Source organism: Styela clava, chromosome 3 (genome assembly GCF_964204865.1).
Source record: "Styela clava chromosome 3, kaStyClav1.hap1.2, whole genome shotgun sequence".
Lineage (NCBI taxonomy): Eukaryota > Metazoa > Chordata > Ascidiacea > Stolidobranchia > Styelidae > Styela > Styela clava.
Window position 1 is genome coordinate 2,673,909 of NC_135252.1, and position 25,751 is coordinate 2,699,659.

At 35.5% G+C, this 25,751-nt stretch overlaps 2 protein-coding genes across 6 annotated transcripts; one reads left to right on the plus strand and one right to left on the minus strand.

Moving 5' to 3' along the window:
* The first annotated feature begins 4,216 nt into the window (after positions 1-4,216).
* Positions 4,217-11,939, plus strand: LOC120342980 (protein Wnt-3a-like). Of its 2 annotated transcripts, none has more exons than XM_039412040.2 (9): positions 4,217-4,334; positions 7,705-7,842; positions 9,033-9,071; positions 9,185-9,349; positions 9,892-9,971; positions 10,054-10,170; positions 10,901-11,073; positions 11,150-11,346; positions 11,440-11,939. In XM_039412040.2, exons 1-9 carry the CDS (start codon positions 4,315-4,317, stop codon positions 11,720-11,722), a joined length of 1,212 nt encoding a protein of 403 aa, XP_039267974.2. In that variant the 5' UTR covers positions 4,217-4,314; the 3' UTR covers positions 11,723-11,939. The 2 variants fall into 2 exon arrangements, with proteins under 2 accessions (XP_039267974.2, XP_077967185.1); XM_078111059.1 differs by lacking the exon at positions 4,217-4,334 and adding an exon at positions 7,019-7,127.
* A 2,690-nt stretch (positions 11,940-14,629) lies between these two features.
* Positions 14,630-24,585, minus strand: LOC120341980 (uncharacterized). Of its 4 annotated transcripts, none has more exons than XM_039410602.2 (6): positions 23,053-24,585; positions 21,375-22,293; positions 20,721-21,220; positions 17,591-17,758; positions 17,186-17,315; positions 14,630-16,178 (listed from the first exon to the last, which is right to left on the minus strand). In XM_039410602.2, exons 2-6 carry the CDS (start codon positions 22,288-22,290, stop codon positions 16,018-16,020), a joined length of 1,875 nt encoding a protein of 624 aa, XP_039266536.2. In that variant the 5' UTR covers positions 22,291-22,293; positions 23,053-24,585; the 3' UTR covers positions 14,630-16,017. The 4 variants fall into 4 exon arrangements, with proteins under 4 accessions (XP_039266536.2, XP_039266538.2, XP_039266537.2 ...); XM_039410604.2 differs by having other exon boundaries at positions 21,375-21,980; positions 23,053-23,511; XM_039410603.2 differs by having other exon boundaries at positions 21,375-22,074; positions 23,053-23,510.
* Between the last annotated feature and the right edge of the window lie 1,166 nt (positions 24,586-25,751).

Genomic DNA, 25,751 nt, shown 5'->3' on the forward strand with positions numbered 1-25,751 from the left:
TGTGACCTGTATCCGATAAAAATCAAAATAGAAATATCTCAATCGATTCTAATCGTTCTTACCAGATGTCGGTTAGATGCCATGAGTCATTTTTCCAGACATTTTATATAAGCGTAATGAATATATATGTCTTCACGCTACCCGTCCTTTCGCTGACATATCTTTTCGGCTCAATGAATACGCTCCCCTATTCCGCCAGTGAACATACAATTGAATTGACCCCAGTTCACTACATTTAGTCGATTTAATAAATGAAGCGTAATATTTGGCATACGCAACGATAGCGATAGACGCAATGCTGATTCCGACTTTTCGTCTTTTATCTTCGGTAAACTATGAATGAGGTTTATTTTATTCGAATTTCCCACTTTCACCAAAAATAAATAGTGAGAAAAGGAAGAAATTACCTAATATGCCTTATAGTAATTGCAAGTTGATTGCTTATTTTTCAAAGTAATTTACAGAAAGAACAAGCTGTTATTCTTCTTTTGGTTAAGTATACTTACTAGCATCTCAAGCAAAATTATTTGTTTGGAAACCCGAAATACTAGTCCATCGTTGCTAACGATACCAACCACAAAATTGAATTGGAAATTATCTGTACCAAATACTGCAGGGTAAAAATTCAACTTACGTTAAACTTCTGAAGCATAAACATACCCAATTTATGTGCCAGAAGGACATAATCTTAATCTTAGCTGGAGTCTTGTTTATATCGTCAACTATCACAATCCCAGCAAAACGTGACTGCTGACTAACTATAACTAACTATATCTTCTGCTTCTGTCCTAAAGTTACGATTTACATTATTCATTTAGTATTTGCATCTCTATCAGGTTGCTATACGTATTTAGCCATATTACACATGTTACGATTAGTCAAGTTATATTAGAAATATTTAAACGTATAAATCATAATTCATCATTAACAGTACGAATAAAATTTTATACACATAGACGGCAGAAATTTCTATCTTCTTTTCGAACACGCTTAGACAAATCGATTGTTGTTCTCATCGCAAATCCTCAGAGAGGGCAAGGACGTGTGTAATATAATTGACTTCGATTTCTCTGATGCCTCCCAAGGTAATTTATATTATATTGAAAGAAATCCGGAATGCCATTCTTTGAAATTGTCAACTGGATACGCCTCGTGGACACTTTCTCTGCGAATTAACGGGAACGCCCACGACACACCCCTCAATTAGACCTTAGTCATTTAACCGAAATTATTATTATGCGCATTCTGCTGGAAGTTTCTATGTTGAAGTATGGCTGTAGCGGTTGTTTGATCAAAGAAATTGAAAGCAAAAACAAATGCACTCATATTTTTAAATTTTAAGCAATGACAAGGGGTGTTGTTTAGAGAGAAATTATGAGCTCAAAAATATGAAGGGGCCTCTCATGGTCTAAATCCAGTCCTGAACATCACCAATTTTGGGATAGGTACATGGTGTCAACATATGAACTGAGTTAGGCCATTGGATTTTGAAAGGTGTACCAGAAATGTACATAGTTACATGGAATTCATGAAATATATAACATCCAATAAAAACCAAAATAGGTCTTTCGTTGAACGCCAGTTGTGGTCCCGGTATTTCAGTATTCTGTTATCACAAGCAGTTTCCACAGAGCACAGCGAGTTGGCAGAATCTCATGGTCTAGTGAGAATGACGTCATCGGAAACACCGCGCTCATTAAAATTTTATTGAACGATTATCAAAAATCTTGACCATGTTTATCATGATAAAAATATCAAATATAATGTAAAAAATATTCTATCCCCAAAACTACACACGTATACGATGAAACATATCTAGAATATCCAAAAAAATGCAAATTTCTGCTCTGGTGATCACATTTCCCATAAGAGCTAATATTAAAAAAAAAATTTTTACATCGCTTTTATTTTTGCGCGTAGGATGAGTTTTTAATGAATAAGGTATATTCTCTTTAACTCCGGCTGCGCGTCATCTTGACTCCTACCAACGCCGCAACCGGGAAAAACCTTCCGGACCGAAATAATGAAAGTATATATATAATTTTTCCTCTGCCATTTAGGTAACATAGAGCATTATTTTCTTCAAAAATATGTTTGATACTTTATGAAATGTAATATTTTTTACTAATTGTATAATATGACACGTGCACTGATACTCAGTAAAATCGAAAGAAGTTCAAACTTTCAATGTTTCTCCTCTACTTCGTCCATGTCTGCAAGACACATATGTATTCAGGGAAGGTCGTCGTTGATTAGATATTGGCTAGCAGTCCTTTCTCCTTACAAAATCACGTGAAATCGGAAATGGTGCTTAATTATTACATCTTCTCCTGTTTCACCCAAACAAACACCCAAATTGAAAAAAAGGTAAAGTTTGAGTTTAAAATGTCTCTTTTGAGTTAGATTGTTTTATCAAAACTTTCAAAAATTAGGTTTTAAACAATCACGCCCACTAGTGACTCACAATAGCGTATATTACAATAGCGCATGGAGAGTCGAAAGAATGTCAGTGCATGACCAGAAAGAACTTTCATTCATCCAATACTTTTTTATAATTTTACAAGGACATTATATCAATGTACAGTCACAACTTCAGATATTTTAGATTCCTTCGCATAGACCGATATTGGCAGGCTTGTCCATGGGACATATTTTTCTGTCCCATTCTCATCCCATCCCATAGCAATTATGCCTGTCCCATCCCATCGAATACAATTCAATATAAATTGTTAAATTTAGGTTTAGCGTCCACTAAATAGGACTACATGTAAGAAGAGACATGCGAAACAACAAAATTTACTGACTTTGTGAACTTTAAATTCATAACTATTATACATGTGTCCATGAGCCCCTTCACGAAGTATATATATTGTTAATGCTGATTATATTTTGCTCTTTTTAACTAACAAGAGAGCTATTCTCAAATATATGGACACAAAGTCCATAACGAAATGTTTTACCATCATTTCCTTAAAAATCATACGGTTTTCGTGTCCCACGTGTCCCATGGGAAATACAAATGTGTGTTGTCCCACCCCATCCCATGTGACGTTTCCCATGAGATTCTCATGGGAATCCTATTACCGTGAACAAGCCTGGATATTGGCAATCCCTCATTATTTTAGTTGATATCCATTAAAAATAAAAGGTGTGAATCGGTCCTTTCAAACTCATGGGTATAGCTTACTTAATGTCCGATGGTATAGTGAGGATTCAAGTGGAAATATTCAAACGCCATATGCCTCAATACATTTGTCAAATTCACACTTCTTTTGATGAAATGTTAATTGAAACCACGCTGAACTCGAAAACATTTAGAACAAAAATGATTTTATAATGTTATTTTTTTTATTAGAATGAATTGTTTATGCGACAATTTGAAGCGACAAAAATTATTTTCAGGCGTTATTTTGAACGACAGTCTAGACGCTTTTCAAGATCAAAGGCAAGATAAACCAACTCTTTATTAAATCATCATAATTGTCGTCAGTTATGATTTGTTGTCTGAAGCAAACGTGTTTTTTGATCGCCAAAAGAAATATTCCTGCGTATGTAGAAATTATTTCTTCCCAACCGACCAAGTTTAAACCATGGACCAATCCAACCACCGAGTGTTATAATTTGGGTTTCAATTCATCTGCGATACTATTAAAAAGTAGCATATATGTTAACATTTACTTTCATTGTAAATCAAATTAAAATCTAATTTAACTACTACTGAGAATATCAATATACTGATTTGCTAGAAGTGTCCATGAAAAGACGATAATTTATTATCAGTCAAAATATCTATTATGATAGATCAATTTTAGCCATTTTAAGTTCAATTGTAACGAAATTACCAGCATGGCGACAACAAGTCATAGTCTGATGCAATTATAAGGATGATGCATCGATCCGAACTACATAACAAGACTAAAAACAATATAGTGTTATATCCCTAGAAGTTCTGGGTGAATCGTATTTGTATGGCACATTCAGTAATATTTCATGGTGTTTACGTTCAAGATAGGAAAGTTGAAGACAATTTCGAGATGACTTTTTGTGACGAATCACAACTTTCCCACATTTTACCCTTACTATCTTTGCTACATTGGTATTGTTTTCTTACTGAAATGGTTTCTAAGAATAGTAAATACTATAGAAGAAGTATTTTTATGACTATAGACTTTTATATTAAAATGAATATTTTGAAAACTCGCATTTGTTCTGGGGATAAAAGCAATGATTCTGTCTATATATGGATGGAGTGAAGAATCAAGGAATAAATTGTGAAAAATTGTAGGTATTGTGTCGCCCAGTAATATCACGGTGATGCCGATCTGCATTCCTAGGTACTTTTACCGTACATTATAATATAATGTGATTTACTGTTGCAACAGGATGTTGCTTTTAGGTATGTTGAACCAGGGTGACTATATGACCCAACCGGGGCAGTGTTTTCTACGAGTGGCGCCGAGGGGCGCTTTTCTCCAAGCCGTTGGCCTTTAGTAGATAGATTCTAAAAATAAAGAGTATACATATACGCTGCAACTCCGTTGAATTTTGACGGTCAGTGTATTACTGCCATCAGTAAACCAGTGTAAGAAAAGCTTATACAGTCGTGTATTCATATTTGTTGTTGAAGGATCAACATTGGTGAGATAAAAGTAATAATGGATGATTGCTTAATGTACATTCACGTAAATGAAGAAAAGCAAGTGTTTTGCGTTAGTTTTTGTTAATATTAACGAACTTTTATTTTATTATAAAAAAGATTAAACCCGTTTTTAAGATAGCACCCGTCTCAATATTTGGAGGGGAAGTCAAAAATGCAGATTTTGCCAAAATAAGCTCAATTGCGTAACCAGTCGGGCTTGCTCTATTTTGGGTGCTCCAGAAGTGTGTGTATCAATATTGAGGAAACTGATTTTGTTCGCCTACTCGCCTACAAGTTGTGTAAAGGGACTGAAGCCTTTGGACAGGGGTATATTCACTTGACTAACACAGGCAGTCCCCGAACTCGTAATAGAACTAAAATAAGGAAAATTGGAATAAAATTATGGCCTAACCCTAACCTGGTACACACACTACGGGAGTACCCTATTTCGAATATGAATTAACCTGATATAGTAAAAACTAGTTTCCGATTTGTCGATGCTTATTTCCGACAAGCCACAAGGCGACTGGATGTGTTCTCGATGAAAAAGGGCGGTAGTAATTATTTTACCGCATTATGACTTAAAATGTCTGGTTGGAAATTGCTATCCGTAGATATAAATTAGTTTCATTTTTGGAATACTGTCATCATTTATTGCTGACAGGAGACGTAACTTACATTGACTATGTACTGCTCAACGTATTCTGATTCGTGTGCGGAATATTCTGTGAAATATCCAACTTTCTCATAGTCAAGTGTACGCGCGTGCTGAGACGCTGAAATAACTTGTAATTAAATGAAATATTCCAGACATGACCAATATTAAACTTATTAATTGTATGCTTATGACAGTAATAGACTGTTATTATGCATTTCTAATCTTTGAGAAAATATAGTTAGGCAGTAATCCAGGTAGTTTGAAATGCCGCATACGGTTTCCACGAAATTTGGAAGTAAAAATTTGAAATGTTCTCAGAAAGACAAAGGTGTGGTAAATTGAGGATGTGTTTAGATTTCGCGTAACTTCGTATATGTATGGCTTCGTTTCTCGTTGCGTCTCCGTCATCAATATACATGTTGCCGGCTGAATTTTCTAGTCAACTGATACAGGGAAACAATTGGTGGTAGACATTCGGACAGCTCCAGCTCGGAAATAGTGATCCTCAAATATGTGACTATATTTTTTATTGTTAGTAATAGAACGACTTACCAGTCAGTGTCTCGTCTCTCTAAAGACATATTTTGCCATAGTAAATTACAACATTGGATGTTTTGAGCAATAATTTTTTCTAAGAATGAAACGGCAACTTTAAAACAAAAGTTCGGACGAAGCGATACTTTCTATTACTTAATTAGTTAAACGACGAAAAATGGCGGCAGAAGACGCTCACAATCCCGCTAATAAATTAAAAGGTGTCAATTAGCGACAATATAAAGTATATCTTACGTGACCGCGTCGGGCTAGGCCACGTTCCTGACGTGGAACTGACGCCTCCAAAAGTAATGTTCATATAATTGCACGGGTCGTTAAATTTTCGCTTCTAAACATTTCAATTTAACTCTAGGTTTTTTTTCTTGTTATTTCACTCGGTTAAACCATAACCTTTTCTAAGCCTATACTTTGCCACATCTTAGCGCTCAAAATTATTTGGAAAGTATGATTTGTACACCCCGAAGGTGTAACGTTTATAATAGCCTCGAAATATGCATGATTATAACAGGTTGGGTAATTTGTTTAGACTGGGAAATATAGATTATTTTTAAGGCAGGATATCAAAGCGCGACCAGCCTGACCGATAATTGTGCCAAATGCTCCGATGGAACGCTCTGGAATTATTTTTAGCCCATAGCTGAACGGGCTGTAAACGAATAAATAATATTTGAGAGGTTCTAGATATACAAATAAATCGACTTCCCACATCTTAAGATCGCGCGAAGAAAGATACCGAGGTAATTGCAATAATTGCTATCAAATTTTAAACTCTTTCTATCTGCCGTTACAGACAGTAGGAACGCATGCGTGTTTACGAGTGTTTGAAATATAGAAAAAGAAAAACTAGTTAAGTTATGATGCCGTCTGAATTTGAGGATTGGATCATACAAAATAAGCAAATTTTTGGAAAGTTCAAACAATTGATAACCTAGAATAGTCTGTACTTTTGTTTTTCGGTTTATGGCAATATTCACCAAACTTGAAAAATGTTTTTCTATGTACACCCTCTAAAATCGTGACTATAAACTCCATTTCACGTAATTAAACAGGAAAGGAAGATTGAGATTTGTTTCATTTTTTTTTTAGTTTTTGAAGTTTTAATTTAGTTGTCTACTATATTCCTACTAATTTTGAAATGTATATAACTGCTTCTAACTCGTTCTGTTTCTTTTCAACTTTAACAACAGAAGGTTAGAATGTGTGATGTATATTACTATTTAACAATCATTAATTTTGGGGAAATAAGCTGCAGACGCTGAAGTGAGATTTCAATGTGTAAGTTATGAAAAAAGATAGGTTAGGTTTTACATATTTATCCCGGGGGGAGGAGGGGGAAGCCTATAAGACGACCTAATCATATGGCGAACCACGGCCTCTTGTCCGGTTACCAGTCCATGTCGGGTATGGGATTAGTTAGCCAGTTATTTTGTTTTCGGAAGCATGGACTTCATGGTGGCGGAAGACATAACCGACCAGCGGTTACGTGAACCACCCTTCATTATATAACTTCGTTATTATCTCGCATTTTTTTTGGTTGGTTGTATTACCCGTATCATTTCACCCGTTGGTCGTATCATTCAAGTTTGGTTTTACATTTTACTCGTTTCGAGTGTTTTTTGCTGAAAATCTCGTTATGTATTCCTTTGAAAATTTGGTACAAATTTACGAATGCAATAAAATGATTGTAGTTTCTGTATTTTGATTATTTTTAATTTATGCCATGAACACATTTTTCATTGTATTCATATTGCCACATTTGTGCTTGTGTTGAAACTCCGTTGCTAGTTGGTTTAATTTTTACATATGAATTGATCCGATATATATTTTTATTCGAGTAATATTTTTAATTCAGGTATACTGCATCAATGTCACCGAATCGTGAAGTTTGTCAGCGTTATCACGTGACGTTCGTGTTAACGTATTGGGTTATTTTATTTCTCTGCATAGCGATGTTTGTAGACTGCGGAAGAAGAGGAACTCCTCGTTGGTGGTAGGTATGACGATACATATTAACGTAAGCTATGATGAAGCTAAACTTATACAAAAGTCAGTGTTCATTCATGAATTAAATATTAACATAATATTCAAATTAAAAAAAATAGTTATACCATATTGTATTCAACAAGAAAATTTTAGGGAAAAGGCAGTGAGTCATAAACTACAATGGTTTTTGGTCAAGTTGACGACGACGGATTATTTTTTTTATATACTAAGCGTTCAAGGTAAACTGGGTTACAGTTTTTATTTGGCGACGGAAACAGGGTCTGCAAAATATAATAAAGAATTTATTTTCCATGCCACAAATTTGCGAAAATACACAAATTTTATAAAGAAAATAAATAAATATTCTATTTACTGCATGGACTTTACGCAAGTCACGGTCATTCACCATAAAAATATGTAAATGTTTTGAGACGAGGTCAATATAGAGGTTTAAAATGCCATAATATATTTTTTATGCATTATAATAAATAATTCCGTTGGCATGTTTTCAATGATTTAAATTGTCGTGAAATGCAAAAGTTATTAAAATAATTGAAAATTTCCGGTCTCACATTGCCATGACAAACTGAATATTTCGTGTGCAACATAGAAACCAGACTTTGTCACGATAACTTACATAGTAACAGATTATCCACGATTATACTTTGCTAAAAATTTGAAACCCCGTAATTTGAGAGATAAAAATTAGAAACAGACAATGGCGATGTAATTATTTCCAAATCCTATAGAAGAATTTTGTGTACAGAAAGAATACGGTTGTATTCGTGTCCAACTGTTCAATTTTTGTTCATAGAATTAGAATGTCAAATCAAAGTTTCGACAATGGACGATTTCATAAAATACAAAATCAGTCAAACAAAAATTTGTAGTCTTCTATGACAAGTGACCTAAGGTGACAGAGGGAAAATATTTCTTATTAATGAGTTCATTTTTATGTCAAAATTTGGATTTGATCCAACTTACAAAAAAATATGAATATTTGCACGTTTTAACTTACGTCATACAACTTAAAAGAGAGCGACAATGCACAAAATGGTGATGCCAGTGATCCGAAGATTGGAACAGCAAGTCTTTTATGTTGAAAACGTTCCACAATAGCACTTGACATTTGTATTCAAAATTATTATGTTGTCATAAGAGATTTGTGAACATTATTATATCATTGTGTTTTCGCAGGAATGTTGTTCAGCTTTTACCTCCACAAACTCGAAATCGGTAAGATATTTTGAAAGTTTTCTTCTTGACAATTAATCGCTTTCATAAGTTTATATTTATATTATTCAACTTAGTGAAAGTGGCTTTACGAAATATAGGCTTCATATTTTAAGGACGCTATCAGGCCCAGTTCAGTCGACGTTATCATGCTCTAAAATACCTGGACTTGTACCGAGACAACTTCGATTTTGTCGAAATTATAAAGAGCTTATGCAAAGTATTGCCGAAGGAACAAAATTTGGAATAAACGAATGTAAATATCAGTTCAAGGGGCGAAGGTAATATATTTTACATTGATTTGATTAAATTTTCTCTATGTAGCAACTAATTTTACTAGATTGTTATGGATGGGTGTGGTATTGCCTAAAATGCAGAATATGTGTCTTCGATTATAGAATAGGTTTTAAGAATACAACTGTTTGGAAAATGCTAGTACTATTTTAGACTATCCAGATATTCGCTATTCCAGTTATTGATTTTATATTGTTTGAAATAATTGTTCTCGTTGATTTTGTAGCAGCATTTATCAATTTGATCTGTGCCGGACATATCGCTCTGGCGTTCTAAAAATTTTATATAATAAATATAGTATTATTAATTATTTAATTGAATATTAAAAATTGCAATTGCAAAAATTCAGAACCCAAATTTACAGAAAAAGGTTGAGAAAATGCAAAATTCAAGAGGGTATTTTATTACTGCTGCCGAATCTTTTTTTGTTTCTTTTTCTCAAATGCCCTCGTTTATGTCTGTTACATGACAACCATAAAATACAGATTTTACATGATAAATAGAATACAAAAATACAAAATGTTCACAGATGGAATTGTAGCACAATCACGTTAAATTCTGCGAAAGTATTTAAAAGGAAAAGTATATTCGGAAGTGTTCTGGAAACAGGTATATAACATCGCATTCATGCTATATATTTTTTTAATTCAATAGATATTATGTAAAAACTTCATTTTTCATTTCTCAATAGCTTCAAGGGAAGCTGCATTTGTGCATGCTATAACAACAGCCGGTATAGCTTACGCAGTGACAAAAGCTTGTTCAGCGGGAAGATTAAGTTTATGTGGGTGTAATCCAACAACCCAAAGTAAGTATTTTCATATTTAAATCAAAATAGGAGTAATTTTTTCATTTTTCTGTAATACAGTAATATCAGAAAATATGATAAATTCACCTTCATATTCGACGATGGTTTGCAAATTGTATAAACGTTAACAAAAGCCGGCATCGTACCACCGATTAAACTTTAAGGATTATAATTTGGTGGAAGATGGTGAGCATGTAAAATAAAGAAAAATCGGAAACCTAACGATAGGAATGTGGTCAACTGTAACGACTTGTAAATGTAGCCTTTATCCACGTTATCCTCGGACACAAACTGATGTAGGAACAGGGCTAGAGGACGTGATTCCTCACATGAGTGGTTCTCAAACTTTCACGATTCGTGGTTTCCTTACAAAAACTTTCATCGCCAGTGGCCCCCTGTTTTTTTTTGTTTTTTTTATAAAAATGCCTAGTTAAAGATATATACCAAGTTTAATAATAATAATAAAACGAATGAAAAAGAATAAATGTATTGCAGTCAAAGAATTAAACAAATCGCAACTAAAATTAATGCGCAGTCATGTCATCATCTAGTAACGATGTTTGCTCGCGATTACCAGAGAACCGTATGGGGCAATTTTTAGGAACTCTGCCCACATACAATTAGGAATATTCTCTCGAGAATCCACCTCCAGAGTGAAAATTGAATATTTTATGTTATATACGGTACAGTGATATCGCGCGTCATAAAATGCCGCTTTAATATGTTACAGACTTGCCAGTCGAACTCGAACGACAACTCGAAAATCGAAATTGGAGGTGGGGAGGTTGCAATGATCACATAGACTATGGAATCAAAATTTCTCAAGACTTTGTGGACGCCCAAGTTCGGGTGACGTCGGCCCGCTCATTGATGAATAAACATAATAATGAAGCTGGACGACAAGTGGGTGAAACGACAAATAAACATTACTTTATTCTTTTAAAAATATAATAGAATCAGTTACAAACATTTAATTTAGGCCATAAAGAACAATATGTGGGTAAAATGCAAATGCCACGGACTATCTGGAAGTTGTGATCTTCAGACATGTTGGTGGTCAACCCCATCTTTTCGTAGGGTTGGGAATATTTTAAAAGAAAAATATGATGCAGCTTCAGAAATGGTGATGGAAACACATAAAGAAGTTACTGGGAGAGTTGAAGTTTTAAACCCAAAGTAAGAAGTATTTGATAATTTCCGATGCAAGGTTCTGAATATAAGTTGTCGGCGTTTGTTTGAATATACTTTAAACTGTGTCTTTGTTTGTAGATTCTCTTCATTTCAACCGCCAGGATCAGGCGACTTAATTTATTATCAGAGTTCGCTCGATTATTGTGAGCCAAATCGAAGACGTGGCATACTTGGTACAAAAAACCGTCGGTGTAATGCCACATCGGCCGGCATCGAAGGCTGCGATTTACTGTGCTGCGAGAGGGGATATGAGTCCAAGACGATTGTGCGAAAAGAAAGGTGTAACTGCGTATTTCATTGGTGCTGTCATGTGACATGCAAAGAGTGCATGAATGAATACGAAGAACACACATGCAAATGATGAAAAACAACACTTGCTTATAATACAAGGAAATGTTTTCGCCATAGACGCTAAAAAAACAAATGCTTAAAATTTCTGAAAAAAGTTCATTTCATATTTTTATATTGTTCCGTGTCGAGTCGGCATATCTATATTAGTATCAGTCTGTATTTATTTTAGTTTTGTTTATAACTTCGATTTTATTCATATATACTTCAATAAACAATACTTTATGGAAGTGTTTTAGATATAGCTGGACAAGAGGTTAATTAAACATGGTTATGATTCTGTATTGATATTTTTGTAAGGAAATGATTAGCATCAAAATAGTTTTAAATTTTATATTAGAGCAGAGCAGCGGACCGGGACCACTACGACTTTAACGGTAGACTACTAAATTCGCAAACCGGAAAACGCATCCTAACACAGACTCCATTGCTTTAAAATAAATTATCAAAAGGTCTTAGTTCTCGGATTGCTAATTTCGGCCCGCGAGCGACAAAAAGTTGCCGACCCCTGCTTTAAATTATCAAAAGGTCTCAGTTCTCAGATTGCAAGTTATAGATGCCATTCTGTTCTTCCAATAAAAACTGTAAGATGACGCATGCCACCCTAACTATGCATGCGTCTGACTATTAAAAAGAGAGAAATGTAACAACGCACAGAAGTAATAGAACGCTAGAGCTGTTCCAAGCTAATAATTACTAATACAGGTCCCATAATCGAAGCCAATACGAACATACTCTACAACAATCACCAAATGGAAACTAAAATTTATTCTAAATAATAACACACTAATAATGATACTTTACCGAACGCGTGCCTTAAAAAGTTTGGAATCTCAATCTTAGTGCCGTATATAGGTATATATATCAGTTGCCAGACTTTGTAATTTTATTCCTACAAAATTTGTTGATAAATAATTTTTTAACGTATTTAGGTCTGCAGGCTTTAATGCTGTGAATCCTGAAGGTAATTGCATTCACCATATGATCGCAAGCAATCCTCTGTAGCCCACAGGCTTGGCAAGAATTTCCGTTCATTAGAAGCCTTATCTTTGATTCAGTCGGGCAGTCGCGCTTCTGTTCACATAACAAGAGAGCAATGCTCAAATATATAGACACGAAAGCCAAAACGAAGCAGTAACGTTATTTAATCTTTTGTAGCACCGGCAATCTTATCTTCCCAACTTTAAATGACTGCCACGATCCCGAACGCGGAACCGCCACAAGGTGAGCAAGTTTTATTTTTGATTGAAGTAGTTGAAGAGAATTTTTTACCAACAAGAAAAAGAAAAACATTAACAGCATTATATTAATAATATTATTGAAACAAAACGATCTATAGATTCATTCCGTGCCCAATAACGTATAAATATTCATTGTCATTGTCATGAGAATAGAGGATAGAAGATGGTAAAAAGTAGAGTGAGAAAAAGTAATTTACTCTCAGTAACAACACAGACGCATCATAAACTGTACTTTACAATGTGGATATCGTCATTCGATGCCGCGCATGAAATTTTATTTTTTTCTTTAAACTCGGAGGGAGGCAGTTATATCGAAATTAAACTTTTTGGAGATTCAAATAAGAGTAATTGGGACAATACTTCTAAAACAGAGCTCGGGCAACTATTTTAGCTGTACTTGACAAATCACTGAGCAAAGTTCTAAAACCCTTTTAATGAATGAGTCAAAATTTATATTTTTATAGCGGAAAGGAAGATTGTAGGCTGTATATATTCAATCAAAGTTTGCACCATTGAGTATCTTGTAACCTTAGTTGATTTTTTGCCGTTTTAACGACCGCAAGGCGTCAGTGAAGAGGCAAAATGTTGGTTGAATGTCGGATGTGCGTTACTTCAAGCAAATATAAACAAAAAAAATGAAGTTTTGCTTTCAGTTGAAGTTTTATAAGTATAATGTGATCAAAGACTATATGAAAATGGTATAATTTTGTCACTAAGTTATACCATTTTCTTCTGTGGTTAAAATATAGCCGACAACATAGCAACCCCAGGGTGTCAGTAAAGAGACAAAAATGGTTGCATGTCGCGATGTGCGCTACGACAAAGTAATTGAACACACGGAAGGGAGATTATTTAATTTTTTTCTAATAATAATTTTATTTGCCAGATCTTATCAGAATCAATTTTAGACATATTGTTCACCATTTCACCCAACCGGTCGAACGGAAATCATCAACGTATATTTATGTCATAAATTTTTAATGAAAAACCTCTTAGTATAACAGCGAGCTATAATCACAACGTTTTACTCTATTTTTAATTTGGAAATATAACGATCATAAATGAAGTCCAAATCTGTTTTTTTTAGCTGGTATATATCTGATCAGATACATGGTAAATAACAGTAGCCAAAAAGAACAAAATCATTTATATTCATGCCATTGAATATTGTATTATTTTTCCAAAATTTTATGTGAGATTTCGTATGAAGTATACGTTTTTAAAATTCTGTATTTTGAATAGGTAGTTTGCACAAAGTATTACGATATATCGTAAAATTCCCACCTTATTCCAAATGATACTTCTTTGAACATAAATGTTATAACTTGCGTACCATCTACACCCAAACTGGGTATTTAAATGTCTTCCGTCAAATCATTTTGGTTTATTTCAAATATTTGTCTTATAGCCTTCTCAACTGTTCCCATAATAATTTTCGGTTTTCACTGGTTGACTTTCTTGATTTGACAATATTGTCCTTTGTGACACCTGGCTGAATATTTCTGGTATTCCATGTCTCACTGTAGGAGCTTACATTGAAATCAACCCGTCACTGTAAATGGCATCTATTTCCATGCGACAAGCAGAAGACGATTATTTCCGATGCTGGACTAAACTCTAAAACCATTTGCGGTTATGTCAACTGTGGGAGTCAAAATACATCATAAAAAAAAACAATATTTATTTTGCAAATTTTATTTCAAAACGTTTACAAACGTTTCCATTTGGAACAAAAAGGTAATAGATTCACGAGTTCGGTCTAATACTAGTCTGCAATAGAAATACAAGAAAGTCACTAACGGTTGGCAGTAAATGAAAAGTGTATGGTCTATGCACATTTTTCAGTCAAACGACTAACGAGAAATACGTATATTCCCTGCTAAAATGGACTATCATCAATCTGATTTCTTCGCTGGGTTGTGGTTTGTTTGTAAGATTGCCCTTTAAAACTTTAAAACTATGTACCTATATTACCAGATATATTTTTGACTTTATAAAAGCATACAGAAATATGCCTGATAATGATAAATTATGCCTGGTACACCAGGAAAATCAATTTAAAGCAAACACATATATAAGTAGTGAAACTTGTGACATCAATGTATTAGGGCAATCAAAAGACAATAAAGTTAATCTTAAATCCAAAATTCCAAAAATGATAATACTACTTTTCCATTGGTAGCTTATATAATCCAATAAGAACGTGAGAAAAATTATCTTGAGAGCAAATGATTAAATAGGTACAATCATGAATACTCATGATATGTTCTAAACCGAGTTTCTCTCGGCAAAATGTATACAGTATGTAAAATAACGATCATCCCACATTGGCATATTGTTATAACGTTTTCAACTGAAGAATAATAATGCAAAAACAGATTTAAATATAAGAAAATTTCTAACGAGCATAATACAAAATTTTTGTGTATGGATCTCTAGATGATTCTTATAACTGAATGGAGTTTCGCAAGAATTCAATCCGAATCTCCTATTCCGATCATTTATTTATATTACTAAAATATGCATCTTATTTATAATTAAAAAACAAAGCTATAGTTTTTAATGATTTCCCAATAACCTGGGAACGGCGAAAATGTAATACTCCCTAAGTCAATTTGTAACAGAGCGCAATAGTTTCATAAGTATTTTTTTGTAGAAAAATTTGTTGATAATTAAATATAATTGTACTTTATTTTAGTAGCACAGTGAATCTCCAAATCCAGACAAAATTTAGTTAGTTTGTCATATATTGAGAACATCTTTAACGTGTTTTTCGTAAGCAAATTGAAAATAGAAGTGTTTGAATGAATAGCAAAAATAAAATTATTTTCTCAATAAGGTGACCCACGCCAGCCAAACTACATAATCCACCAAACGTATGCCTGCAAGCATTTGGCCGACTCGAATATCATCAAAACGTGTGTATGTGTATTGGTGATGATTTCTACGAGAGTTTCTTCTCCAGTAATTGTATTGTTTTTTTTTCGGCAGAATATTTCATGACTTCAGTCTGTCTTCGGGCCCAGTTGCTTGGACCATTAAAGAAATTCTAGTTCATTGCCGAAGTTTATGGTTTAGATGTAAAGTACTGCCCAAGTGCGTTGTTGCTAGAACTTCCTTGAGACTGCTCGATTGTAGTAGCGGTATTCTTTAGTGCCGTTTGTGTCCGCGCTGCCAGTCTTGATTTGTTAGACCCTCTTCTGCTTCTGGTACCATCAGTGCGCACAACTGTAAAATAATCATCCAACATTTAGTTCGTGCTATTACCAGGCGAAAGATGCACTTTGTTCGAGAGTAACGTACTTTTCTACTTTTTTCAAAGCATTGGACTGAAGTAGTATAATTCACTAAATTAATTACCGACACAATAACGTTATCGCAATGGCTTGATGTGTGACAAGAGCGTCCATTTTCACTTTACGAACAACGGAATTGGAATAATAAACCGGACACGTCGGGACACGTTTGACTGTAAACACCTCCAAACACTGTCAGGGAGATGATCACGAGAACAACAAAGGCATATAGGTGATTAGGAGAAGTCAGTATAAAGGTAAGCACAGACGAGTCGTTACTGACGTGGAAGTAATTAAAATTGTTGAATATTTATGTTTTATGACAGTCGCCAACGTCTAAAATCATGAGCTATCATGTTCATGGAACATATTTAATTTAAATACTACATCTCCACGCAACATTGAGATTAGGAAATTATATTACGTGAATAAAGCAGTTAATGCTATTTATGGTATGGGAATCGAATAAAAAGAAAATGGCGAAGCAGATAGATGGGTAATTGTCTAATCTAGTATTATCTCACATTAATAACCAGTATAAATAAAGGAATTGAGCTATAAAAAATTGAGCTATTGAAGAGCAAAACATTGATATATAGCATTTTCGTTTTTGTGATGTTTATTGTGGATTGTAATCAGATAATCGGATATATATAATAGTGCTCGGGTAATTTAGGCTTGAAGATTTTGGTTCGGCCTGTTTTCAATACTAAAATCATTTTTGGCAATTTTAACGTCCAATTATAGGAATTGTGAATTCAAAAAAGAATCCTCCAATTTCAAAACAACTTTTCTTCCCAGACCACTTTATCAAAACATACATATCTGATATTCAATTCCAGAACTTTGTTGCGATGGCGTCGCAAATTTAAAACAAAATGGCGTATGAAAAAATTGTGTTGTAAGTTCTAAGAATTCATTAAAACAATCGAAACTCACCATTTTTTATCATGCCAACAGCAATACATTTCTGATATCGACAATACGGGCAATGTGTCCTTGTCTTTTTGTCAATGGGACAATTTTTATTTCCCAGGCAAACATATTGGGCGTTTTTCTGAACTGAACGCTGTTTGAACAAAATAATAACCGGTAATTAATTATCAATCAATTAGCATGAAATCACTTGGTTTAAATGTGATACGGATTTTACTAAGAGTGTGCTGCTAATTACTGAATGAAAGTAGGTATGTTGTTTATATATTAGATAATTCACACCTTCAGTAATCTGTTTGAAAATAATTAATGGATAGTGTTTAAAACGATTTTATTAATTAATAAATCAAATATTTATATTTGATTTTGTGTGAATACCAATGACAAATTACGTTGTAAACTATATACCTTGAAGAATCCTTTGCAGCCTTCGCATGCAAGTACTCCGTAGTGTTGCCAACGAGCTTTGTCTCCACATACTGCACAACTTCCTTCTCCGAAGCCTCCGTAGTTGCGCAGAGTGTTTATGCTGCTTGAACTCGATTGAGGTGAAGTCGTTCTTCTTGAAGAAAAATTCTGAAAAACAAGAATAAACTTTGGTAAAGTTAGCAAAGATAATATTTACATTACCGGGTTTTACCTATGACGACAAAAAGTTACATGATAAGTTGCATGCCAAAAGTGTGACTCAATTGCCTGGAGTCAAAGCTATTATTCCAGTCGCGGATGCGGGAATACCCAACAATAGTACCGATTACTTCATTCCGCGAGACTTTCAAGTCTTTTACGTCAAAGCTATGCAACTAAGTCAACTCCTTTATCACACCTGTGTTAAACCACTAAAATCTCCTGTCGCCTGCTTGTACATCTGCTCGATAGTTAAAGTCTTTGTGTTGCTGAAAAAATTTTTCATTGACTCGTAGGAGTTGTCTAATGATATGTTGTCCATTCCCTTGTCTGTATCGATATCCGCGCCATGCGAACCGTCCTTGACGGTCTTGAAATAAGCCTGTTTTCTGTGACAATCTGCGGAGTGGGATGCGGGTGATGGCAAAAATGTTGGAGTCGTAGATCCGTCTGAAAACCGACTCGGGTTTGACCTCGGCGAATCTAACATAAGTTCTTCTGTACCAGGTAATGATGATCTACGTTGGTTAGACAAGGATACAAACATGTTGCCCATCACAATCGGATTCGTTGCTGGAGTTGAAATCTGCTCGATGTAAGTTTCTAAAGGCTGATGATACCCACCAGAGTCAGCCCCATTGAGCCGTACAAAAATGTCTTTGAGCGACTTGCCATTATTACTAGACGTTGATGAGCACATTGCAACGTTTTTTCTCTGAGACTTGTAGCTGTTTTGACTGTTCACACTCTGAGTGTTGATTAGTCGTGGATATGTAGTAAGATCGATACTACTTGTCTGCGATGACAAGGAATTTTCAAAATCCTGATGGGAGTGGATTGTTGAAGAATTGCTGGTATACAGTGAATTAGTGTTACGTGCTAATTGCTCCGAATTACTTCGCTTCCCCACTCTATTCATGCTGAAATCTAAGGCACCGTATTCGACTTTGACAAATGGCATTTCGGAATTATGTTTGGAAGTATATTCAGAAGCCTGTCTGTGATGAACAAAGTCATTGTCTACGTACGCACTAGCTCGTACAGGCGAATTTGTGGTCAAATCCAATGACTTAATTGACTCTGCTTTGGACGTCGATATTGAGTTCCGGGTGAAGTTGCCTTTGATAGAATTAGATATAACAGAAGGCCGTGGCTGTCTTACTTCATCGGGAAAGAAATGGTTGATATTATCTATCGATTCAAATGGTGACGAGGAAACATTAGTTTCCGTTTGGTCAATAAATGTTGAAGATTCCAGGTTATCAAGCATAGTTTTGTGATCATACGGTCGTGTGAAATGACAATGTGATGCTGCAGTGAGGTCCTCAGGTGGTGATGGCGTTCTTTTATCAGGCGAATTGTGTATCTGAGGTGAAAATGCCGAAAACTGATGAAATTGTTTGTTACCAACAATGCCGCGCGAATGAGAATCATCCAGCGTTGAAAAATCGACGTGACCTGAGTTAACAGAGTCTGGGCCGTGGTATTTCAAAAATTGTGATGGGGGTGTGGCCGAGGAAGATGGATTAGATTTTGCTAAATGCCAGTAAGGCAGAGATCCTGGAGCTGCTAAACTGACATCTCTTGCATGTCGATGCCACCGTCTGTTATAATGATGCTCAGGTGCGCTATTCCCAAAGTCGGATACGAATATCATGCTCTTGCCGTCTGAATTAGAAACAGACCGAATTGTAGTGACAGATCCTTTTTTATCTGCAAAATCGATGCCGGGAGCATCAGTGTGTGTGATCGTTTGCCTTTCAAAAAATGAATCATGCAATCCCATGTCCGCCATATCCATTCCGTGGTCTGGAAGAATATCAGTCGATATTGTGGAAACCCCGTGTGTGTCACTGTTATGGTACGAAATAATGTCGATTTGTTCTAAATCTGAAGAGATGGGATTTTCTGAATAGTCGTTGTTTAAACATATCGGAACTGATGGATTGCTGTATTGCCTTGAGAACTGGAGTTGGCTCATCTCAAGCTAACAGCGTGTCCTTTTGTATATTCTCTCGTTCCGACAGTGTATGCTATTCTATATAAACATTTTTTTAAACTTTTCTAAGGTGAAAAGATATAATAAAATATTATATATTTTAATAATATACTCAAAAATAACCAATTTACAACTACACTTTTCTTTTTAGTTACCTACAAATTTTATCGCATTTTTGTAATCTTATTCTGCTCTTCTTCTAACATTGTTCACAAAATCGTATCAGTCAGTGACCTCTCCTTAGCGTGTATAATATCCAAGACCGCTTCAGTCTCATTTTACTTCGCGCGAACAACTTTTTACTGTTTTCCTCTCATTTAGCCTTTGAACATCTGAAACCTCGTCATCAATGCGATGATCGCACGATGCGATAAAGAACTTAACCGTGGGCGATTTATTATCGTTTGAACAATGCATTGCCGCATGTCCGAAATGTGAATTATCAGCAAAGTATTCAAATTTTCTGCAAATTTACAATTTAAACCAAACAAATCTAACAATGCAATAATTTGGTTTCCACTAGACCGACCGTTTGATATTAACCAAATTGCTCTTGCTATGCGTGTCGTAACATCCACTCCGCTTGTGCGTTGCGACAAACTTACTAAAACTAAAAATGCCGGTTAAATTAAGCAAATCCATAACTGTTACGCCTGCAACTGCTGATAACAAAACGGTTAGCTAAAACTTTCAGAAATCCGAATAAAATGGAATTATGCCTCCGGCAGAGTACCGGCGCTCATGCGAGACATAAATATTTTCTCGATTGGCAAGTTTTACGAGTGTTGCTTCGAATGACGCGAAGTTCCTGGTCATTACGTAGTCGCGGTTAAATTTGAACGAAAAACAGACATAGTCGTCTACGTTATAAATCTATCGAATTATTTAAATAGAAAGTTCAAAGATGCTTACCTGATTAGAAGCCAGATGGCTGCTCATCACGGAGAGTTGGGGTTGCTGAAGAAATCCTTGAACAGACGCGGAACTATGATGGGAGTGTCCCCAATATGTAGCTTGGTATCCCTCGTTCTTTATTGGTAATGTTTCAGTTATAAAATTACCAGCACTTGGGACTCCTGTAGGCGATATTTGGTGCTGAAATTGATGCTGTTGCGCTGTCCTTGGGGAGCTTGCAAACATATTATCACTATACATTTGTGGTGGTAGTCCTTGTTCATTTGTAGTCCTGTACGCTTGAAAAGCATTGCTGTGTGACAACGAAAATCTACCACTGTAAATATCTATGGGTTGATTAGGGTCCGCTGCGTGGGTATTAGTTAAATACGACGTTTGTGGTATGGAGGAGTCACTTGTGTATGAGGTTGTTACAGCGCTGTCCTTCGGATAAAATGTACAGCCAACTCTATCCATTTGTGGGCGCACATCAGCAGTGTCTGCGAAGTCGAAATTACCTGGAAAGGAGAAAAGCATATACGTTCATAGGTGTCGGTTCTATGAGATTTAATAAATTACGTTGATAGGTCTCGGTGCTATGAGATTTAATAAATTATCTTTATTTTTTAATTAGATTTGATCTACTTTTGTTTTATAAATTGAGAAACATACCTCGATTGTAGTCCATTGCTCGCATATGTCCTAGTTCGCTGAAGGCTGGGTGTTGAAAACTTTTGTTTGCCGGATCGTTTAGTGAATTACTCCAAGTAACTCCATCCCAGCTTAGACTGTGTGGGTTGTTTTCTGTATCCTTAACATGAACGCCACTCTCTCGTCTCCATGGCACACTCCCACTGCGCTGTTCTAGGGGCTCGTCGGGACTTGGATAATTTGTGCCCGATATTTGTGGCAGACTGGCCCGGCGTTGCATTCCGTCCGTCCACACAGGCGAACCTTGTTCTTGTGCGTCCCCCCTACTTGGGGGCGTTTGGTTTCCTTGCCAATGCACAATTTCGGATGATACATTGGCATGAGGTTCAATAAGACTTGCCAATGTTACTGGATTATCGTTACCCACATTATATCCGGGAAACTCGTGTTCAACTGAAGGTTCGTCGACGAAATGTTGATTATACACGGTGCAAGCGGTAACCGGTGCTTCGTTTGAACTTGGCAAAGCCGTTGGTGACGAGTCTACAGAAGTTTGTGATCTTATACTTGATCGTGATGAGTGTGGAAATGTCATATCCATTGAATACGCCGTGCAGGGTGGTGATTCTGTGTAATAAAGTGACTCCAGTAAATCTTCTGATGTCGTTGATGGGGCTGTTTCCCAGTAGTCAGGTACGATCGGGTCGATTGATAGTTGAGCCTTTGGAAAAGAGTCGATAGCCACATTACTGTATGTCCCAGTGACGGTTTCGCTCAAAGCGCAACTCGCATTGGGCGTGGCAAAGACATGATGAGATGAAACCGGGTAAACGCAGTGCAACAAAGAATTGGACGGTTCTGCATCAGCAACAAAATTCGCCACAACGGGACTGGTAAGTGCCGACTGCTGCTGCATCATAACGGCGCTTGAGCACATGTCCTATCGCGAAAAAAATGAAATGAAAACAAAATAAGAGCGATGTAAAGTTAAAGTTAAAAGACATAAGGGGCCCATAAAAATTGGTCCAAATAATGACTACATGCATAAATGAGATGCGTTAGTAATTGTGGCATGCTTAAGCTGAAATTCCGTGTGATCGAATCGATAACACTCGAAGAGGAAGAATGGATGGACAATAGATATTTTTGGATGATACCATGCGATATTTATTGTAAAATTAACGTTCGTTATTAACTGAAAATTTTCCAAGCATACTATGGTATTTGTAACCACTCTTAGAAAAAATAAAATTGACAAAAATTGTCGAGGAAATTGAGATGTATGAGTCACTTCCGGTTCTCTATTTAAATTTCATTTTGTGCGTCAGCCGTAACATCAGACTTCCAATTAATATAATTTTTTGTTTTGAAGCTATTACATTTGTTCCCAACTTAAAATCTTCTCTATGTTCAATGTAACATCCATTTGAAATTACAGTTATAAAATAAAAAAATTGTTGTTAAACCCGGTTGGTTCCAAATGGCGAAATTCTATGTATGTTTCTTCGCGATGCATTAAATAGCTGTTAATAGCCGAATTTAAGTTTCTCAAGCAACACTCTTAAGGCAGTGCGAAGAAACCCAGTTTTTTTTTTAAATGCGTCGAAAATATACATTACAAAGATTTTGCGTTGGCATGAGTATTGCAGCAAGACAATATTTGAAATATGATTCAAGTTTCTACATATAACATACTCACCTTTGTTAATGTGATAGTCGGGTGATAGTCCTTTGATACAGTTTGTAACGATGATCTTTTTCTTGAAATCACGATTTGCAGATATCCAAAAACAATTTTATAATCAAATATCCTACTATATTTTATCCGAGTGTATCCCGTAGGCTAAACCTTAAACATCGCCGCAGGCTATCTCGATATGTCTGATCCATTCGAGAGAGGGCCCCGTTTTTATATCAACGTCAATTTTCAGTTCTCTCGGAATCTGAGAAAAAATAACTTTACGTAATATTTAGTACAATTCATAGTCAGCGGCGTGACTACGTCGACGTCAACGCAAGTAAAATGTTCTTACGCAGCGGTAAGAGACATTCCGATGCGTGTAGTCAATTCTATTTATGCGTGAGGTCGACGTCGCTACGTAAGATCCATTTTGCTACGAGAAGATTGATGACAGCACGTAAAAACGTCTTCACTCCCGATACCACTATTTCAAAGAACATAATAAAGAGAGAAGTAAATTAAGGCATGCGAGGCGTTGCGAGTAAGCTCCATTCAAAAACATATTCGAAAGGCTGGTTGAGTCATACTTTGCATGCACAATATTACGTCATATTTGCATGTAGATGATATTTCAGATCTATGGAGAAAAATAGTAATCGAAAATGAGCTTAAATTGTTACCTGTGTCGAAACCGAATCCTTGTCGTGGCATTTAAGTTAAGATAATTGAAACAGCGTGAAGTTTGACGCTCTTTACTAAATAAATAATGTACGCAATTTTCGGTAAATTATCCTATTTTCCCCTCCAAAGTACAAGGTTAAATATAGCTATCTTGAAAACTGACGTTTTGAGTAATTTCACGTCATTTTAAAAGTTATTTACAATGTATTACAATACTTGCTCATACATTAGAACAACGAACAGTGAACAATATCGGTTTCATCTCCCAAAGAGCGAAATATAATTATGTCGGTATTGATATTTTTAGTGCTTCATGTATATTTAATTCTGTTTCCTAACAATACTGCAACATTTTCTCCATTTAAAATGCTATCTGAAACATATCGCCGACGCAACGATTATTTTAAAACACTTGTGAACTTTTTCAAATATCATTCATTTCCACGTTTATGATATTTTCATCATATAATTGTACATGTATGTGAGACAGTACTAACACAACCATGGCGTGTTCAAAGTGCATACATGTGCTAAACGAATAAACTACCTCAAACTTTAATTTAGTTATTTATTTCCCAGTGGAATAGCGTGACTCTGTTTCGTAATTTCTAGCATTTTCTATGCAGTGGCCTAGTGTTTTGCTCATTAGTTGAACTTCCTTTACCTGTCGTTTGTTTACTAAAAGTGCATCATAAATATTCCTAGGTTTATTGTTGTTCGAAAAATGTATACGCTGATATTGAACTTGGGAGAGGTCGTAACAGGATAGTATGGTTGTTTTCCTCCGACAACTCGGGTGATGCGTGTGCTACTGTTCGTACTTTGAAGGGGTATCTATTCTATAATAATATCATACATTAAATTGAAAAACTATACGGAAATGTCAATGGAGTCTGAGCACACGACAATTGCAAGGTGTGTAATTAGGCACGCATAATCTTTTTAGGGTGATAACGAATAGTACAAACATTATTCTATTCCTTATTATGCATACATTCATTTGTTCAAGCTTATTGGTGGCAGTTCATGGGATTTTGAAATGACATTTTCAACTAGTTTCTAAGGTGTTTTCCTCAGATTGTTGTCAAAGTGCAAATCGATCAGAACTTCAGATTAAGCCTTCCCTGTATCCACCAGATAAATTAAGAACTTTTTGTTAATAATATTCGTTACAATATTTAAGAAACGGGATATTTGGAGATATGACAGAAAAATAATATTTCTCTTTATTTAACAACCAGTAAGAATTCTGTCAACGAGGCAGCTAGAAAAATTTATAATTAATGGAAAAGTTGATTTTTAATTGATGCTAAAAATAACTTTATCTCCACCACTGAGCATTATTTGTGTTCTGTTAAAAATGTGACTTTGCTAATAATAGAGATCGAAATTCTACCCAAACAATGCAATTATTTGTGAGCTATTGTGGTAAAATTGACCCTCGCGTGTATCGATTTTAGATTTATATTGGTCGCCTACAATAAAGCAATCACAACATTGTGATTTTTATAGTTTACGCCCACTGCGCGCTATTTAAAATTCCATAATTTACCACCAAACTCTAATGCCGCTTTGACAGGATTACTAACCGAGAGAGAAATGTACTTGATAATTCTGATACTTTTTAAACATCGATGCATACTTGTGGAAAAGGCGTATTTCTCTCCAACGCCCTTTGGTTTTGCAAAAATTTACCCACGACTCAAAAATAGAGCGCGACTCAATGGATAACCTTGCGTAACAAACAAGAGTTGCAAAACGAGAGAATAGTTCGTGAAATTCGAGAGAGTGAGAACGTACGTTTGCGTGCGTCAGAATTTACAAAAGGAGAACAACAATTGATTATTTAACGTCACGCCGACGTAAAACGAGACGTCGTCACGCTGGCTAAGCGTCTAAATTTAACGCATAGTTTCCAAAAATGGAACCTCAAAAATAAACGTATTGACCCTCTTTCGCTGTTATGCTCTCGTCGGTTCCGACGAATTTGCGATTTCCGCGTTGACTGTGTGCAAAAAAGGTTAATGGCGAGAACG

What these genes read in the sequence shown, in the direction of transcription:
- LOC120342980 (XM_039412040.2), top strand. Translation starts at nt 4,315, where the DNA reads ATGCCGATCTGCATTCCTAG. An exon ending in CCTCCACAAACTCGAAATCG is followed by an intron (nt 9,072 to 9,184) that starts GTAAGATATTTT and finishes TCATATTTTAAG; the next exon opens with GACGCTATCAGGCCCAGTTC. An exon ending in GTGTAATCCAACAACCCAAA is followed by an intron (nt 10,171 to 10,900) that starts GTAAGTATTTTC and finishes AATATGTTACAG; the next exon opens with ACTTGCCAGTCGAACTCGAA.
- LOC120341980 (XM_039410601.2), bottom strand. Translation starts at nt 19,790, where the DNA reads ATGAGCCAACTCCAGTTCTCAAGGCAATACAGCAATCCATCAGTTCCG. An exon ending in ATTTTAGTGGTTTAACACAG is followed by an intron (nt 17,759 to 18,008) that starts GTGTGATAAAGG and finishes CTTGTTTTTCAG; the next exon opens with AATTTTTCTTCAAGAAGAAC. An exon ending in GCTGCAAAGGATTCTTCAAG is followed by an intron (nt 17,316 to 17,590) that starts GTATATAGTTTA and finishes TTGTTCAAACAG; the next exon opens with CGTTCAGTTCAGAAAAACGC.